This window comes from Aulonocara stuartgranti (assembly GCF_965226115.1).
Source record: "Aulonocara stuartgranti genome assembly, chromosome: 4".
Taxonomy (NCBI): domain Eukaryota; kingdom Metazoa; phylum Chordata; class Actinopteri; order Cichliformes; family Cichlidae; genus Aulonocara; species Aulonocara stuartgranti.
The window spans coordinates 20271967-20289580 of NC_138942.1; the positions used below are offsets into that span (position 1 = coordinate 20271967).

General features: G+C 40.9%; 2 protein-coding genes across 2 annotated transcripts; one reads left to right on the forward strand and one right to left on the reverse strand.

The window, feature by feature from the left end:
* The first annotated feature begins 1418 nt into the window (after window positions 1-1418).
* Window positions 1419-5511, forward strand: LOC309705297 (GTPase KRas). Its single transcript, XM_082531028.1, has 5 exons — window positions 1419-1742; window positions 1948-2060; window positions 3113-3291; window positions 3790-3949; window positions 4046-5511. The coding sequence occupies exons 2-5, from the start codon at window positions 1950-1952 to the stop codon at window positions 4157-4159; spliced, it is 564 nt and encodes a 187-aa protein (XP_082387154.1). The 5' UTR covers window positions 1419-1742; window positions 1948-1949; the 3' UTR covers window positions 4160-5511.
* A 624-nt stretch (window positions 5512-6135) lies between these two features.
* pold1 (polymerase (DNA directed), delta 1, catalytic subunit) lies at window positions 6136-16832 on the reverse strand. Its single transcript, XM_082531027.1, has 27 exons — window positions 16236-16832; window positions 15201-15396; window positions 14940-15053; window positions 14599-14739; window positions 14270-14395; window positions 13855-14023; window positions 13394-13508; window positions 13134-13263; window positions 12828-12994; window positions 12618-12722; window positions 12318-12458; window positions 12098-12208; window positions 11825-12016; window positions 11659-11747; window positions 11445-11561; window positions 10925-11038; window positions 10639-10786; window positions 10112-10207; window positions 9883-10020; window positions 7906-8081; window positions 7576-7728; window positions 7381-7483; window positions 7158-7290; window positions 6867-6980; window positions 6714-6766; window positions 6501-6598; window positions 6136-6399 (listed from the first exon to the last, which is right to left on the reverse strand). The coding sequence occupies exons 2-27, from the start codon at window positions 15385-15387 to the stop codon at window positions 6312-6314; spliced, it is 3318 nt and encodes a 1105-aa protein (XP_082387153.1). The 5' UTR covers window positions 15388-15396; window positions 16236-16832; the 3' UTR covers window positions 6136-6311.
* Window positions 16833-17614: the final 782 nt, after the last annotated feature.

A 17614-nucleotide genomic window follows, 5' to 3' on the forward strand; every position in this document is an offset into this window, starting at 1 on the left:
TGATCAACTTTGACTTTTGGTCTTGTTCTTTGCACACAGAGATTTCTCTTGTTTCTCAGAATTTGGGGGTGATGATCTGCAAATTATTGCCTTCCATTTTTCATCCATAGTTTACACAGTGTCACATTTAAAAAAAAAAGTGCAATTGGGGTTGTACTACAGATGGTAAGGGTGTAAAACAAAGAATATAAAACATGGAAATATGAAACTACTAGTGCGAAGTTCTTGGACTAGCTGTACCACGCAGCAAATCATAAATAATTGTCAGATGATCCATTAAATGCCACTACAAACATGGCTAGAAATCCAGTTCAGTGACTCCAGCTTTAGGGATAGAGTAGTGGTTAACACACGTTTGCTTACCAAGCAAACGGTTGCTAGCTCAATTCCTGCAAGAGACAGAAATTCCCCTTGGGGATGTCAGACAGGAAAGCAACCTGCTGTGAAGACCCATATTTTTCAACTTTGGAGATTACCAGCAGTTAAAAGTTATTGCCACATGGTACTGCTGGTTGTCTTTGATAATTTAATTTTGAAATTATAAAGACTAGCAATGATTATAGCTACTACCAGTGATTTGACAATCAGCAGTGACTCCCCCAGCTTTACCCGAGAAATAAATAAAATATTTTTGTGTAGGTGTGTAATATAGATAATAAGACGAGATAATAAAACGTAAAACAAATCAACACCATGACACACCACTAATAAAAAAATCGAAAAAAAAAATCTAAGTGTTCCTAAAGAAAGGTATTGCATGAAGTAAAGCGCTTTAAAGGCAAGTAAAAGAATATGTGTCTCTATCCCACTTGATGATTTGTTGAGTGGGCTGTGCAGTTCTTGTCTGTCTGTAACTCTCCCTATAAACCTAAAATTAAAAGTTTTTATCCAGGTTGAACTGCAACAGGTCTGCGAAATCCAAATGTCATTTGGGAGACATAAAAATAATATTCCCATATTACTATTATTTTATTTTATTTATGTTGCTGTTTTTAACTATGGTTTTTAAAGGATTTTATTAATATAATAATTGCTGTATTAATAATTACATAGTTATTGTGCATTAACTAATTTGCTGTTGCAGTTCCTCAATATGGCCACAAGGGGGCAATGACCACACATGTACTGTATAGTGCCGAGTTAAATATCGTAACACTTCCCATAAGCACTTTGAGCATTTACAAAGCTGCTGTTTGCTTCAAACTTGTTTTTTGGACGTATAACGTCGTATTGTTCGGTATTCAAATTAAATTTAGTTCTCTTTGTGAGCATTTCGAGGAAGATTGCCTTTTAAATACCACGCCCGTTTTAAGCCATACCTTTTTATAATTGGACCGCAGCAACTCTGGGCGAGGTCACGAACCAGTTCCCTGCTGTGATTGGACAGTTAAGATGTCCGTCTTCGTGCTGTGGTCTCATAGGCTGCTTCACCCGGGGATTAACGTAAAGAAAAAACGCTCTACTTCCAATGAACGACAATGAAGAATAAGTAGGAACTCGAACGAATCTGGGATTTTAATTATTTAATAACATAAATTCTGATTTTTACTAGTGGCTCAACAGTTTTACTTCAATATTTTTTGGACGCGCGGGTCAGATAAGAAAGTTCTGGACACATCCTTAAGTGTTTCTACAAGTGTCTAAAACAAGGAAATCAGGCTAACGTTATGTAGCGAGCTAATCTCATTTATCTAGTCCAAAACTCCGTTTTCATTTTACGCCGTTATAACTTCTTCACAAAGGTAAGCCAAGCAGTTTATGTCTCCATTTGGTAATCATTTCAGTCGACTCTACATTTTTGCAAAAAAAAAAGAAAAAAAGAAAGACTTTAAATGTCTGCCGATAAATCTGGGTCAGTCAGTGTCTTCTTCGCCATGTCAGCTCAGTGAGGAAGGGGGCAAATTATTAGATGTCTTAATGGTCACCTGTTGGCTTCATTCTCTGCAGGTATGACCGAGTACAAACTTGTGGTGGTCGGGGCAGGAGGTGTGGGCAAGAGCGCTCTCACCATCCAGCTCATCCAGAACCACTTTGTGGATGAATACGATCCAACTATCGAGGTAAGTGACCAGCAGACGCAAAGTGCTGTAATACATAGTCTAATCTGGCGCTTAACTAGCATCCGTACTGCTCATTAGTGCTACAGATGTGTTATTAATCAGGTTTTTATTTTATCTATCAGAATTAGTCCGGTTTTAATGGTTGATATGTCCCGGTGTTGTTGGAAGAATTGCCGCTTGGAGCAGTTATAAGGATCCCGTGTTTATTTAATAAATTCTTTTCATTTCTGGCAAATGTTTGTCCATAAAACTGAGTATCCAACACAAGCAAAGTCCCAGTTTATGCCCTCAGAAGGAGCGTTTCTTTTAAGTATCGCCATTGCATATTAAAAAGAATCAGATTAATGTAGATTTTAGTTTTACAATAGTGCAGTTACATCACAGGATTGCTATTCCTGCTGCACGACCGCGTAACAAATCTTTTAAAGTGTTTTTGTTTAACACTGAGCTGATTTTAACACAATTTAATTTCATGTTTTTCTGTTAAGAGATTCACAGTCTTTATATATTTTGTGTCTGCAAATGGTGTACGTCACCACGTGGACTGCTGCTGTCACAGTCAGGCCAGAAACCTTGTTAAAACCTGCCCAAAACCTTCTAACACTGTAGTCCTCTGCCAAGGCAAGAACTGGAGGTGCAGCTTTGTCAGCAAGACTGTGCATGAAACACCAAGATGAAGAGGTGATGCATTGGGGCAAGGGATGAGCAAATATCCGTTAAATTTCTGTGCAAATCCTCTTTAATTTAAAATTGTTAAACAGACCTTTTGCCTCAGCAGAGCTCATGTCCTCGGGATAACCTTCTAGTTTAAAGATGGCAATATTTGATAAAAATATAATCATCTTACCTGCAAATAACTGTCACGTTCTAATTTATCCCGTGTAAATAAACGTCAGCCTTCGTGCCAGTAAATGGTGCGATTCCATAATTGCTTATAAAATATTCACACTTGAGCACATTGATTTCAAAATCACCAAGATCTTGTTGCTACATGATGCAGCAGCGTGAGACTCAGGATGATGCATTGCAGCCTAACTCGTGCTGTCTTGCAGGACTCGTACAGAAAGCAGGTGGTGATTGATGGAGAGACATGTCTGCTGGACATCCTGGACACTGCAGGTCAGGAGGAGTACAGCGCCATGAGGGACCAGTATATGAGGACGGGAGAAGGCTTCCTCTGTGTGTTTGCCATCAACAACAGCAAGTCCTTTGAGGACGTTCACCTTTACAGGTAAAGGAAGTTTCGCGGGTTCACGCCAGCACAGACAGCTGGACAAAGAATTCAAACAGTAGTCTCCAAGTAGGACTAATTCCTTATTTCAGTCACACAGAGATTTAAGACAGCTGTGCATAGCTGTCTCAACTGTGCACATTTAGGCACTCAAAGGCTATTTCCTGTTTAGCGAGAACTGCACTTACTTGTCTACCAAATATCTGCAGATAAACTTAGCGTTTCTGCAATTTGTGTGGGGTCATTTGTAGATTTTGTAACTGTTCCAAAAATGTTTTGACTTGTAAATATAAAACGTTGCAAACAGGGAAGCCACAGATAAAAAGTGTAACACACACAGAACCCAGCGAGTGTTGCAACACCAACTAAATTATTCTGTCTGCAAATGATAAAACTAAAAAGACCACAGGTCTTCAGTCTGACCTGCTGAATAATATCGTCAGTCTGAACTGATCGACCAGCGTTTGCAACGTGCTCTGTCGCGTGTGTTCTCCTCAGAGAGCAGATCAGTAGGGTGAAGGACAGTGACAGCGTTCCCATGGTGCTCGTGGGGAACAAGAGCGACCTCAGCACCCGCACAGTGAAGACGCAGCAGGCGCAGGAGCTGGCGAGGAGCTACGGCGTGCCGTTTGTAGAGACCTCCGCCAAAACCAGACAGGTAACGGTAACCTGTCGACAGCACTCATCAATCCATTCTTGTGTTCCTGAATAAAACCTCCTGAAACGTCGAATCGGCTTCTTCTCTATTTTGCAGGGTGTGGAGGAAGCTTTTTATTCTCTAGTACGGGAGATCAGAAGATACAAGGAGACCAACCGCAGCAACAAGAAGAGCAAGAAGAACACTCAGAGACGTTGCATGATACTATAGCAAACCACACACAGAGCCAGCATCACTTACAGCACTTGTTTCTTCCTCCCCTCATCCCCACAACTGCCCCTGCACCTTGGAGACATCGCACACACCTCCACACAAGGACGTAGACATGCGGGGAAAGAAAAAACATCTATTTTTATTGGTGTTAAAGTTTCCAGTTATAGTGTGTATTCACAAGGTTTGTTATTCATACATTCATGTGCAGTGTCAATTTAGCAGCGTTTGGGAAAGTGTACTTTTTAAATGTGGTTTTATTGGAGTTTAGTGGGTCATTTTTAGCTTCTGTTGACCATTTAGATGTCAGGAGTTCACGGTAATGCATCACTGCACTTTACACTGTCACATTTCCATTTGTTATTGTAGTGCTCAGCACATTTCCACTTTTTTTTTTTATAAAATTTGCTGAATGGTCAGTGTTTGACTTCATGAGGAAACTGTTTAAGTGAGCTGGAGAGTTTGGAGGTTGTTTTATTTTTTTCCTGTGAGACCACTTTACCATGGAAACGTAGTTAGTCAAAACCTTTTCTAAAATCGTTCCCCTTGTGTGCATTTTTAAAAATACAAATAGGTTGGTGCAGTCTCTGGGGCTTGAAACACGTCAGCATTATTTACTTTTGAATTAATTTTTTTCTAAAAGAAAAAAAAAATCTTGTAGGATTTCCCCGTTAACAAACCTCAAAACTGTGTTTCAAACTCCCAGGTGCACTTTAGTCACTTCCTGTTGTGTGGTGAATGCAGATTTTAGAATTAGTGCTACTTTAAAAGCTACTCAGGAATACAGCGTCGAATCAGACGCTGATTTATAACAGAGAAAGATCAGACGATCTGATTCCTCTGCTCGTCATTTTTTTAAGGCCGTTATTGGTGTGAACATTCACACTTGACTCCAAAGTCCATTTTTAACAGTTATTTTGCCGGTGCTAGTGTTGTCAGGGGTTCATTACTGTGTCCAAACACTGTTTATGTGACACCAAACTCCACCACAGCATGTAGTTTGTGAAAACAACGCTGTGGTACTACACAAAACATGTCGAGCACAGGAACACTCGTGAGGTGTGGTCATTTTTCTGTTGAACTACAAACATCCGACAATTTAAAAACCAGCATCTGTGTATTTACTAAAAACGACGTCACTGTTCAGTGAACTAACTTCAGGGGAGTTGCATCTTGCTAACAAGTCAATCCATCCATGTAGGATTTTTACTTTTTTAATTGTCTTAACCAGAGGGCTCTGACTGCCTAATGCATATATGATTATTATATGATCAAGGAGGTTAACTGAGTAAGACGTTGTAAATCTGTAATGCGCTCTGCTGTAAGAAACGAGTAAAAGTCTTCAGCTTTTACATGGTGTCCGTTTTGTTCATATAATTGTTACTTGCAGGCTTTTGAGAGGGAATAACTGATAGGCAACAGGTGCATGTACCTGAATTAGGATGCAGCTTATGATGTAAATTTCCAACGTTTAAGAGGTTTTTTGGCAGCCCTGCCTTGAGAAAGCGTCACCTGCACTTGCACAGGTGATCTTCAGACCAAGCCTCACAGAAGTTATCAGACTGATTTTTCACCAAACATTGTCAGCTCTCAAAAAAGGAAAAGAAAAAAGGAAAAAAATTGTTTTACCTATCAGCGCTTTTGAACATGAAGTTGTACTAGCGGTTTCCCCAGACCTGCTTTGCTCTCCCGTTGCCGCTTGCAACTATATTTACGGGTTTTTGTTCTGAAGTGCAAAATCAGTGGGGAGGAAGGGCTGTGGTTTGAGGTTTGACTGAGACAAAGTGCTGAAGGTAATCAAGTTCCCCTTTTCATTTCTGTGAAATTATGCACTTTGATGTCAAAGACTCGGGTGTGTAAGTACGTACACAGCTGAACAGGGTCATTCAGAAACTGGAGATGTGACGCTGTTGACGTGTTGATTCATCACTTCTAATGAGATTCCCTTTTAAATGTTCAGTGAGTAAAAACCACAATTTCTTTTTTGATTTTATTTTACAAAACTCTACTTATTGTCATTTATTCATATTAGAAAACATTAAAAAAAAAATAGTCATATATATGCATTTCTTTTTTTTTTAACAAAAGAAAATACAGTGAAAGGTCGTCTGAAATTAGGCACATGAGCGATCGCAGCGAGCTAGCGTCTCCCTCACCATCCGAAACGAGACACCAGCTTGCTCTGGTCGTCCAGGTCTTTCTGAACCTTTTTCCTCATGTAGAAGATCGGACAATCCCGGCTGCAGAGGAGACAGCGGGTACAGCGTTATTGTAATTCTGCTGCAAACCAATCAACCGTTGTCCGTTATCATGAAAATGATCATGTCATTCATATACACACCTGGTGCACAGCACATCTTCATGGAGTGAGCCTTGACAGCGCTGACACTGAGTCCACAAGCGAGAGAAACGCTCCTCCAGCGCATTCAGGTGAAAGATCTGTGGTGATAATGTGGACTAATTAGCAATGCACTAAGACAGACCTAAATTTTATTGGTTTTGTTTTTATCTCCCGACACTGATAGAGCAGAGCTATTCTGCTCTGCCACTTTACCTCTTTTTGGTAGAGCTCAGATTCTTTCTTCTTGCAGAAATCACACACGGCCGCTGCAAAGATGCACATTACATGTTATGTGCAAAACTTCCAGCTTTGTCATTTTCCAAAACACCAGCTGAAGTAAAGAAGGTGGAAATTGCACACACACACCATCTGTCTTGAGCACAGCTTTGCAGCCAATACAGGTGCTTCTCTTCTGAGCAAACGCCATGAGGCCTCCAACCTTTGAGGTTAACACAGTTTTACAGCGTGTGTGGTCGCCCTCTGAAACACATCACCAAAGAGCAACGATAAGATTCACAGTAACACATCACACCTCTTACGATTATGTTCACAATAACGGTTTTTGGAAAGTCTAGTTCTTATTTTTATTTCAGTTAACTTTTTTAAACTTGTATTTTCCATACATGTTAAAATACTTGGTCAGGTGTGCTGACTTACTGAGCAGGATGCTTTCTGCTTTGCTCTCTCCCAGGATGGGCTCAAATATTCTCAACAGAGGTTTGGACAGCTGCTGCTCCAGGTAGTATTGTGTGTCAATGGGAATGTTGTTCTCCAGCACGTAGATGGGGTCCTGAATGGAAATGTGGTATGGGGATCATTATCAAAGCTGAATGTTTCCACTAAGAAAGAAACAGATGAAACATCAACACGCCCTACACACCTCTGACTTCATGTATGCCGCTGCTCCCTTCGCAGCCTTGATGATGACATATGGGACTCTGTCTCCCAGGTTGGGGGCGCTACCTGCATCTCTTTTCCTCATCCTGTAAATCAGATTTAAAGGCTTAAACGTTTTTTTCTCTAACATCTTATTTGAAGGAAGACATCTTGGTATCTAGTTATCAACCAATCGGACCTCTCTGCTAGCTCCACGTGCGCCTGCTTGCCAGCGTACTCCTGGGCAGTGCGCGTTAGCTCCTTGGTGATGACCAGCTGGCTGATGTCGATGCGATTGCAGAGCAGGTCTGAGATCACCTCTTTGGCGTGTTCCACGGCCCCCTGGGGATCCCTGAAGAAACATCACAACAGCTCTGGTTGTTGTTTTTAAGCCATGTCAGCATCTCTGGTTCATAATCAACCAGACTGTCAAAGACAGAGCTGAGCAAATTAAGTCCAAAGTTTAGAAATCATGACTTATTTCTGGACTCCACAAAATAAACTGAGTGCAGCCAGAGTATGCGTTTACCTGTCTATGAGGATTTTCTGCAGACAGGTGTTGATGAGGTTAGCCACCAGAGGGCAGTTGTCTCTGCGGACGGTCTCAATACCTTTGCAGTCCATTTTGTCATGCGTGCTTGCACTGGAGGAGAAATACAGGCCTGCGTAGCGCTTCTTATTGATCAGCAGATATGGGTAGTACACCTGGTGAAATATTAATAAAGACATAATTAATACAACAGCTCTTTGAAAGCATCAGGTCTAAGCTAAGAGGACCTGACTGCAAACCCCGGTCACCTTTAGACCTTCACTAGGACTCAGGATAGAGGAAGACAGTGACGCATACAGAAAGCAAAAGGCCAAACATCGGGCAGCAGAACTGAAACATGACACACAGTCCTGGACTGTGCTGAACAGCGCGAATCTGGTAAATACTGGAAATTACTTGCTGGCTTGTACTGCTTGGTTACAATTGAAAAAGAAAAAATCCATCTAATTATCTTTCTAATTATCTGATATGCACCACAGCAAAGGTAAAATAATGAAGGTCATTCCAAATTAACCAAACTCTCAAGGAAAACTAATTTTCAATCACAAAGTGAACTTTGTAGTGTTTGTTTTTATTTTTATGTGGCCAATTATATTCACAACACAGACCTGCATCATGAAATAAAGCCATAATATGAGCGCCCCCTGTTGGAGTTGGGAGGGCAGTTCCTGCTTCAGTGACAACAACAGGCTACAAAACTGTTCGGGACTTTATTATCTTGCAGAGTCAGTTTTTCAGGTAATAGGTCAGTGCTTTTTGAACATTAAGATCTTCAGATCACCTCATCTTAATCCATTTGAATCACATTTGAGGTTTGAAAACTAGAACCCTGCCTTGCAGCTGCATGTTTCTGTCATACAGTCACACTGCCGTTCATAACAGTGTTTAACCAGATTCATAACAGGCTGCTTAAATAAATTAAGGGGAACACTTAATCATCACAGCATATTGGAAAATTATTTCAGCTTAAGGGATGCAAGTCTGTTCATTTAACCTGCACCGATGTTGAGGCGCCAGCAACATTTGCAGCATGAACGGTATGAAGCGCATGTCGTGGCATGACTAGATTGTATTTGCAGCGAATAAAGTGGGCGTAAAATGCAGAGACAAATATTTACAAGATATAAAAGATAAATAAATAGATCTGCAGCTGTTATTTATTAAACTACATTCACACCAAAACTAAGAACTTCAAGACAGACAAACATGATTCCATCACATTTTTACACTGGTCGCTCCCCAGTTGGCCTTGCACCCAGCACATCCTTGCTGTTGCTCCACTGGTAGCAAATAGGTATTTACATTTTTTTCCCCCTCAATCAAAAGAAAGTTTTCCACAGTCATGCATTTGAGTGAACTGGTGGACATGCGTACCGGATGTACTGTATATGATCAGTTTTCCTACATGTATTTTTGATGATCCTGATGGAGTCTACAGGCCAAAACACACTGGTCAAAGAATGAAGTTGTTCTTCATACTACAAATGTTGCTGAAGCAACTTTAGCTTCTTCAGCCGTTTTTGGATCTGCCAGTTCTGTCATTCCCCGGCAAATACCACTCAAGCTGCACGCCACTGGGCTACATGCAAAGGTCACAGTAAAAGCTGTCAGACCCTTATACCATGGTCATGAAGCCTGTTCCTCCAGGAGCAGATGACAGTGCTGCTGTTGGGCTCAGAATCTTCTATGTGTGCTTTGTGTAACAGACTGTAAAACCAGTCAGGAGGAAAGAGGAGAGACCGTGACCACCACCTGGAAAAACCACTTCTCTTTTTGGGGGCCATCTTGTTGCTGCCTTTGGCATGCACTAGTTGTCACTTTCATTTGCACCAAAACAGCTGAAACTGTTTCACAATGGCTCATCTGTCCTAACAGGACAAAAATATCGAGACCAAGTGTTTTAAGCAGTGCACATGTAGAGAAGTCGGAGAAGACATTTCTGGACTGAACCGGTACCTTCTCAAACTCCAGTTTGATGGGTGGTGTGAAATGGGATGATACCCACTCGGCCGCCTCTCTCCCGATATCCATGGCCTCTTTTACTGTTGCAACTCCGAGCTTTACCATGACAGAGTCCGTGTCTCCATAAATTACCTGAACAGGACAACAAAACATATAACGTGTCAAGTGTTTTTGATACATCAGATCATCAAGGAATAAGAGATTGGTTCATAACTGGGCTCACCCTGGCGTCAGCCTGGTAGCCATTGGAAAGTGTGTACTTAGACTCCACCAGCTGCTTGGTTTGCTCAATCATCTGTCTTCCAAAACCAGTGACACTCTGGATGAGACAAAATGCAATATTTCAATGCATTTAAATCACTAAATTACCAATGATGCTGGAAAAACATTTAGCATTTCAGCCACACTGCAGGTCAGAAGTTTTGATGTTTAGGGAAAAGATCTTCTCACAAAACAGCCTGAAACTGAGATCACTGTAGTTCAGCTATCACCTACAGAAAGTCTTTGTTTTTGTATTTTTTCAGGGGGGTAGGGTAACATTTTTCTCCACCTGTTCTGTGGTTTCTTTTTCAACACTAATCTTTGCCCTACATCTCTGATGTTTTCTGTTTACATCTGTGCACAATACAAAGTACTGTGCAAAGTAGTTTAATGAAGGCAACCTGGTTTAGACTGACAAATGCAGTGTTGCAGATCCTGAATTGTGAACATTTGATGTCCAAAACAAGTCATCCGATCTAAAGCGCTGACCTGTGAGATCTCTAGGCAGGGCAGTTTGCCCACTTGGGCCCCCGTGAAGCCATACACAGAGTTCGCGCTGATTTTGAGGGCCAGCTGTCGGCCGTCCAGCACCTGCTTCTTGAAGGGGTCTGTTTCCTTTTTTAGCTCTGCTTTGGCCCTGCAGACAGACGGTGGGATCACACAGGTTGTGAACTCATAGATCAACTATTTCCAACTCAACTCTTCTTCTACAGCTTTTGGAAGATCGTCATTCCAGTCCAAACAGTTTCTGTGATTGATTTTAAACAATTCAAACCTCTTTCGGGCAGACAGCAGGTTTTCCAGGATCTCTGGGAGAAGTCCCTTTCTTAGAGAACTCTTCACAAAGAGATCGCCTGTTGGAGTCTTGATGAAGTCCTCGGGAGCCAGGCTGAACACATACAATCTGTTAATGACTCAGCTTTCACTCAAATATAATATAAACAGTGCATGAATAAAGTGAATTCACATCGTGCACAACTGTTCTGATCTTAACTTGGTTAATGGCCTTAAACTAGCTAAAGAAGCCTACCTATAAATTCAATTGCTTTGTTAGTTTCACATGACCCTTTGAATACTGTTCAATATAATTTTTGTAGTTTTCAATGGAAGTAGACAAAACACATTAAGCTTGTTTGTCTGCATGCTTTATTTGGCTGACTTTTAACGCTGGTTCTCTGTCCTGAGACAACCCCAAAGGGATGCAAATCTCAGAATCTCTGAATCCTGAGTTTTGCTTGTTAGGAGAATGCATAAACCATTACACCACAGGATCACCTAAAAAGAAAATTGCTTACCCCAGTTTCTCCACTGAGCCTTTCTGCAGCAGAGTGGTGTAGCACAGATTGTGAGCCATCATGATGGACGGATACAAGGAGGAGAAATCCAATGTGGTAATGGGAAGGCTGTAATATCTACACGGAAGAGAGCAGGGTAGAAAATTACATGACAAGGCTGCAGATGTAACACGTGAAGACAACAGTGGACTGACACAAACATAGATGCATTTACCCTTTCTCTGGCTCAATGACAGTAGCTCCAGTGTAGTCCTCGCCTCCTTCTGTCTTTACAACGGGCATTACCAGATCCTGTTTTGTGGCCTAAACATAAACACGCACTCAGTTTCCAAATCCCAGGTATGCAAATGCAGGAGCCATGTTCGCTTCGGCATTGTTACCTGTCGCAGCAGCTGAGAGACTACTTTGATCTGCTGGCCTCGTGAGAGCAGGTACGTGAGAGGCACACCGGTCACTCTGGCCATCTCCATGTAGTTAATCACACACATTAGCTTCAGCAGCAGGCGCAGGGGCAGATAGGCGTCTTTCAGACAGTAGACTGCCAAACGACGGCGCGTCTGTTCATTTCCATTCTGTGACAGAGGAAGAAAGGGAAAAACAAATTAATATTAGATAGTTTTTTTAAATTCCCAACAAGGCTGTCTTGATCTTACCTGCAAATCAGTGATGATTGAGTGCTGCACATCCTCCTTCTGCTCTTGCAAAAAGTGGAAACTCACAGCGTTCAATGTGTATGAGCGCAACTTATAATCCCTGAGAAGAACCTGAAAGAAAAGGCACCAACTCAAAGCTCAGTCTTCCCCTAACAACATTCCCAAATACAAAATGTACCGCATGTCTTTGTTGACCTGCACAGAAAGAGAAAGTACTGACCTGCAGCAGGTCGAACTGAACACGACCCTCCATGTTAATGGTCTTGTTTTCTCTGCGGCCCATCTGCTTGCTCTGAAAATTCAAGTCTTTCAAAACTGATTTGATGCCTCGCACTCGGCCCAAGTACGGAAAATAATTCACCTGAAAATGAGAGAACATTTATCACCTAGTGGATAAACACGGGAATGAGTGAGCAATTAGGTTTTTCCATTAAATCGTCAATATACATGTTGAAGCTTCATCTTTCAAGAATATTTCAGGCTTTGTCAGTGGACTAAAATAAATGAAGCTCCATCTAACCTTTAAAGCAGCTGCCCTGTTGAGCAAGTACGGAAAGTCAAAGTTTTGGATGTTGTAGCCAGTAATAATGTCCGGATCAACAGTCCTCAAAAACTCAGCCCAGCTCTGCTCATACAGACACAAAACAAAAAAAATATGACTTGAAAGGAAACAAAGAAACCATATCAAACTATGTATGCATTTCACTGCTTTAAGTGTACACGTGTATACCTGCAGTAACTTCGTCTCTTGTGTAAAGCACAGTATCTGAGAGCCAACGATGCTGGCGCAGGACTGCAGGGTGAAGACTGTGCGAATGAAGGGCTCCGTTTCACCCTGACGCTGCACCATAGATGCAATTTGAATCACAGGATCTTTGTCCGGTTCAGGGAAGATTCCTGGAAGTAAAGAGGCAACACCAGAGTCATTTGATTTTCATCAAGTTAGACCAGCCTTGGTCATGCGCTTAAATAACGTTTTAACAGTTATTCTAACGCGGAGTAAGAACTCCAGAGAATTCTTGTGTAAACAAAGCACCTTTTCTTCCTGCGCACTCTATGTCAAAGCTGAGGACTCTGAGTGGTGCAATCCTCTGCCACTCTCCCTCTGCGGGGTGACTTATCAGATCCTTCCATCCCACATCCACCTCATACTGACACAAGGAGGCCTGGAGGAAAAGAACAAGAGTGGCAAAGTTCACAAACACCATTTACCTATACAAAAACATTAAAACCGCACGATCGAACATGAAATTAAACTAGTGACCAAGGTAACATCGTGAGAGATTGTACACCCACCTTTCCTGGGGACTGAGAACTCGTGTTACCCGTGCTCTTCTCTTCGCGCACTCTGTACTTCCCTTTTGGGAGCTCAATCCAACAGCAACCCACCACGTTGCTGTCCACCATAAACCTGACAACACATACACATGCATGAACATATACACACACAGTCTAAAGAGACACAATGTTGTTGTTTTTTTAAATTTACTGGCAGTTTTCTACATACAACATTTATCCACATAACTTCGTTAATTACAATAAATGGCTTCCTTTGAACACTTTAACAATGCTGGGATTTCAACAGTGTTTTTGCATCAACAAAACGCTACAGTGAGTATAAGTTTAACCTTCGGTTTCTTTTGGTATTTTCAAAAAAGGATACAGCTTCCTTTTGTGTATTTAAACGATAACGGTCATTTTCATCTCTCCACCATGTTTTCCAAATTATTTTGTACCTTTTTCTTAAGCACACACACCTGATTTCAAAGTCTATGTTGGCCTCGTAGGATTGGTAATTGCTGGTAGGGAAATGGGCAAACTTAAAGCCCTGTTCCAGCAGTCTCTTTGCGGGGGCGATGAGACGAGGCATCGCCATGGTTATCCGCAAGAAATCGATAATGCATTTCCCATGGTAACCATACATGCCTGTGAGAAAGAAACAAAAAACAAAAACAAAAAGAGGGATAAGTGACGTTTTCATCTCAAATGAACACCATTTTGTTTTATAATCGTATAAGATTGTAACACACAGTAATAAAGTATAAAAGTTAATGTATTACTGAATGTTGCTATCCAACAAGGTTCAAGACCTTGATCACAATACACATCTGCATTTGTGCTTGTCTTCACAGACTCTGTTTTTTTTCCACTTAATAATAAACTTGTACTCACTCTCTTTGCGGGTGATGTCCACAGCCAACACTGTGACTGAGATATTGTCCTTATTGGAGCGCATGTCCTTCAGGACAGCAGAGTTCAGCTCCTTTTTAAATTCCACCAGGTGAGCAGACATGAACCCTTTTCAATTAAAGCAACCAGAGGGCAACATTAGATTTAGAGCATGAATTACATTTTTATTATTTTCTCCCTAAAAGCAGAAATTAGACAGCTCAGAACAAAGAGAAGAGGTTACAACTGTAACAGCTACTTTAAAGCTATTTATAGTGAGGAAACATAGTATACCACATAAATGCAAAGTCAACATGATGACAAGCACTCACCATTTGGAGCAGGGACGTAGAAGTAAGGGGCAAAGCCGTGAACATGGCAGCACACGCTGTTGCCATTGTCTGTTACACCAAACATCCGAATGATTGGCACTTTTCCTTGCGACTGACCGGGCATGCCCGCTACCGTTTCCCCTGCATGACACAAAACCATTGAAAGCCAAATTACACACCACAATATTCATAAGCAACAACGAATATGCTCTGAAAGGTTGATATAACTGTAAGTCAGCTCGGATGTTTTCATATCATGCTACAAGCTCGCCAGGTCGATATTTCTGGGACTCAAATTTAGAGCAAAAGCCGCTTTGACAAACATTATATTTGATAATTACCCAAATAGTAGTCCAGATCAATCTGCTGGAACACCAGAGTATCAGATGATGGGTCCAGTGAGGGGGCAGGAGGACGTCGCCAGCGAGGGTTTAGGTCTGCTGAGAAAAGGTCACCTGACAGGATGGAAGAAGAAATTAAATTATCATGCTTGAGGGATCTGTAACTTTACTACAGGTCACTAAATAACTCATTAAATTCCTCCTGTGTAATGAGAACATTTACATCACCTGTGAATGTGCGCTTTGCAGTTTAATACTCACCTACTGGAATAACATCGTGTCCCGCCTGCCCCTCCATTTCCTCTGCATCCATATCTGCATCTTCAAACATGGACAACTCCTCTTCAAACTGCGAAGGACTGTCCTCCCATTCACCCATTGTTTTACCCCGTTTGGCCTGGGATGGACCACCCATGAGACGGCTGCCGTTGTGTCGTTTATGATCCATGCCTGCAAGCTGATTTAAAGAAAACTTGGTAAAAATCTATGGAACAAACTTGGAGGTTAAAAGTCTGTAATATGTTTAAGCACTTAAATGTGCAAGCTCATGCGGTCAAAGTGTAGTTAGGAAAATGAGTTTTAGTTAACTTAACATATTCTTCTAACCATTTTCTAAACAGAAATGAACCAAAATTGTTTATGCAAGGAAAATCCTGTAAGTATGACTCTTTGCTCAGTCTATATTACTCCTGATCTGTATCAGTATACTCATATAATGAGTAAATATGTAATGTAGGCCAGTGACAGATAAAATTAGTGCAATGCTTTCAGTAATAACTCATTATAGCTGCACTGGAGGGTATTTACAAGTGAAAGGTAGAATGTATAGAGTTACAATAAGAAGGAGCGATATCAGAACACAGTTTAAAAGGGAACACATGCAGTCTCGACACCGACCGTCAAAAACACAGTAAAACAAACTGGTGCTTATTAGTCATGGGACTAGTAGTAATCATCCACAACCTTCCCACCGCACAGCCTGTTGCCATGTTACTGTGAGTGCTGTCGCACACCTTGTAGCTCCACACAGCACACTACAGTTAGCCTAACATCCAAACAGTGCAGGTCTCTGTCCCCTTCACCTCTACATTTGTGATAATTCATCCACGTGTCAGTGGCGTACTTTCAAATGTAACATTTGACTGGAAGGTATGAAATTATATGACACTCAATAATGGAGCAGTAAAGCCTCATGACAAGGTACACGGACGTTTCTTTTCTTTGTAAGAGCTAAGGCAGTAAGCTAGCGCGCGGGTATAAACACATACAGGTCTCGCGCCCTCGGGCTAATCTTACCCAGTTGTAGAAGCAATCCTTCCGTGAAATCTGCCACGAAAACTTATCAGTGGCTGCTGCGTTTCTAACTTCTAAACGCCTAACAATGGCACTTCCTCACAACAGAACCGGACTGAGAACTGCTCCCGCCACCCTTCTTTGATTTGCAAACTTTCACCGACGAACGCGCGGAAATTTTGCGTCTAGATACCAGGCTAAGAAATAAAGCAATGGCCAACCACGTCACAGAATGGGCGGAAACCTAACGGCATAAAAGAGGAAGTTGAGCGCGACTCGACTAAACCCAGTGCAAGAAAAAGACGGTGTTTTCCCGGCAAAATGACGTCGGATAGTACGTAGTAGTAATGGAGGGAAATTTGCTTTTTTTTAACCGTCTTTCCTGTTTTTTGTTTTTTTTTTTAGATAGACAGATAAATAGATATTTGGCATGCTTCATTCATTTAAGTAGTATAATTGAGTTAGAATTGGCAAATTAGTTAATTGTTTATTCATGCATGCTTATACACGTATTAAATAGTTAATGCATGCCTATATATGGATATAAATTACTTTATTTTTCTTATATACTCATAAGAACAGACTTAATATATAATATGTGTTGTCACTTTAAATGACTTCACTTTTAATAAAAACTGTTAAATCCTCATGGCAGGAGGAAATGGCTGATAAAGTGTCTGCACTTGTATCTGAACTCAACAGTCTCATCCAGCGAATACGTGATGGACTGGACTAAATCAAGACTATACTTTCTAAACTATGACTGCTGCAGATGTATTATTGAGCAATAGAATATAGTTTGGAGATAAGCTGTTTTGCACAATTTGGAGTTGACAGGAGGAAGTGTACTAATCTACAGATGAAAGAAAAACGTAAAGTGGCTTTCGTAAAGGGTAAGGTTACCACGTGCCAGCAGAACACTTTTAGTACTGATTCTTCCAGCGTCCTCGGAGCTCTGCTAAAAAATATGAACATTATAGTCAAAATATTTTCTCCATTTTGGTGGTTTGATGATTTTGTGCTGGGAAAAGGTTATGGATTGCACAACACTGGTCACTACATTCTTCATTTCCAGTTAATACTTGTACAGCTGCTGTTATTGTGTATATATATATTTATATTTCTTCATACATTCTTATATAGTTCTATATTGTGTATTTTGTTGTACAGTTATTTTATTTTCAACTTATTTTCAATTTATATATTTTATCTTATTCTTTCCCAGTTAAATTTACCCTTCATTCTAATTTGTGTTGTACAGTTATTTCATTTTTAACCTTAATTTATATTTTATTCCTTCCTAGTTAAATTTACCCTTTTTAATTTTTCATATTTATTTCCTATCTTATTCATAGCCTTTTCCTTTTTTGTTTTCTTTAGGT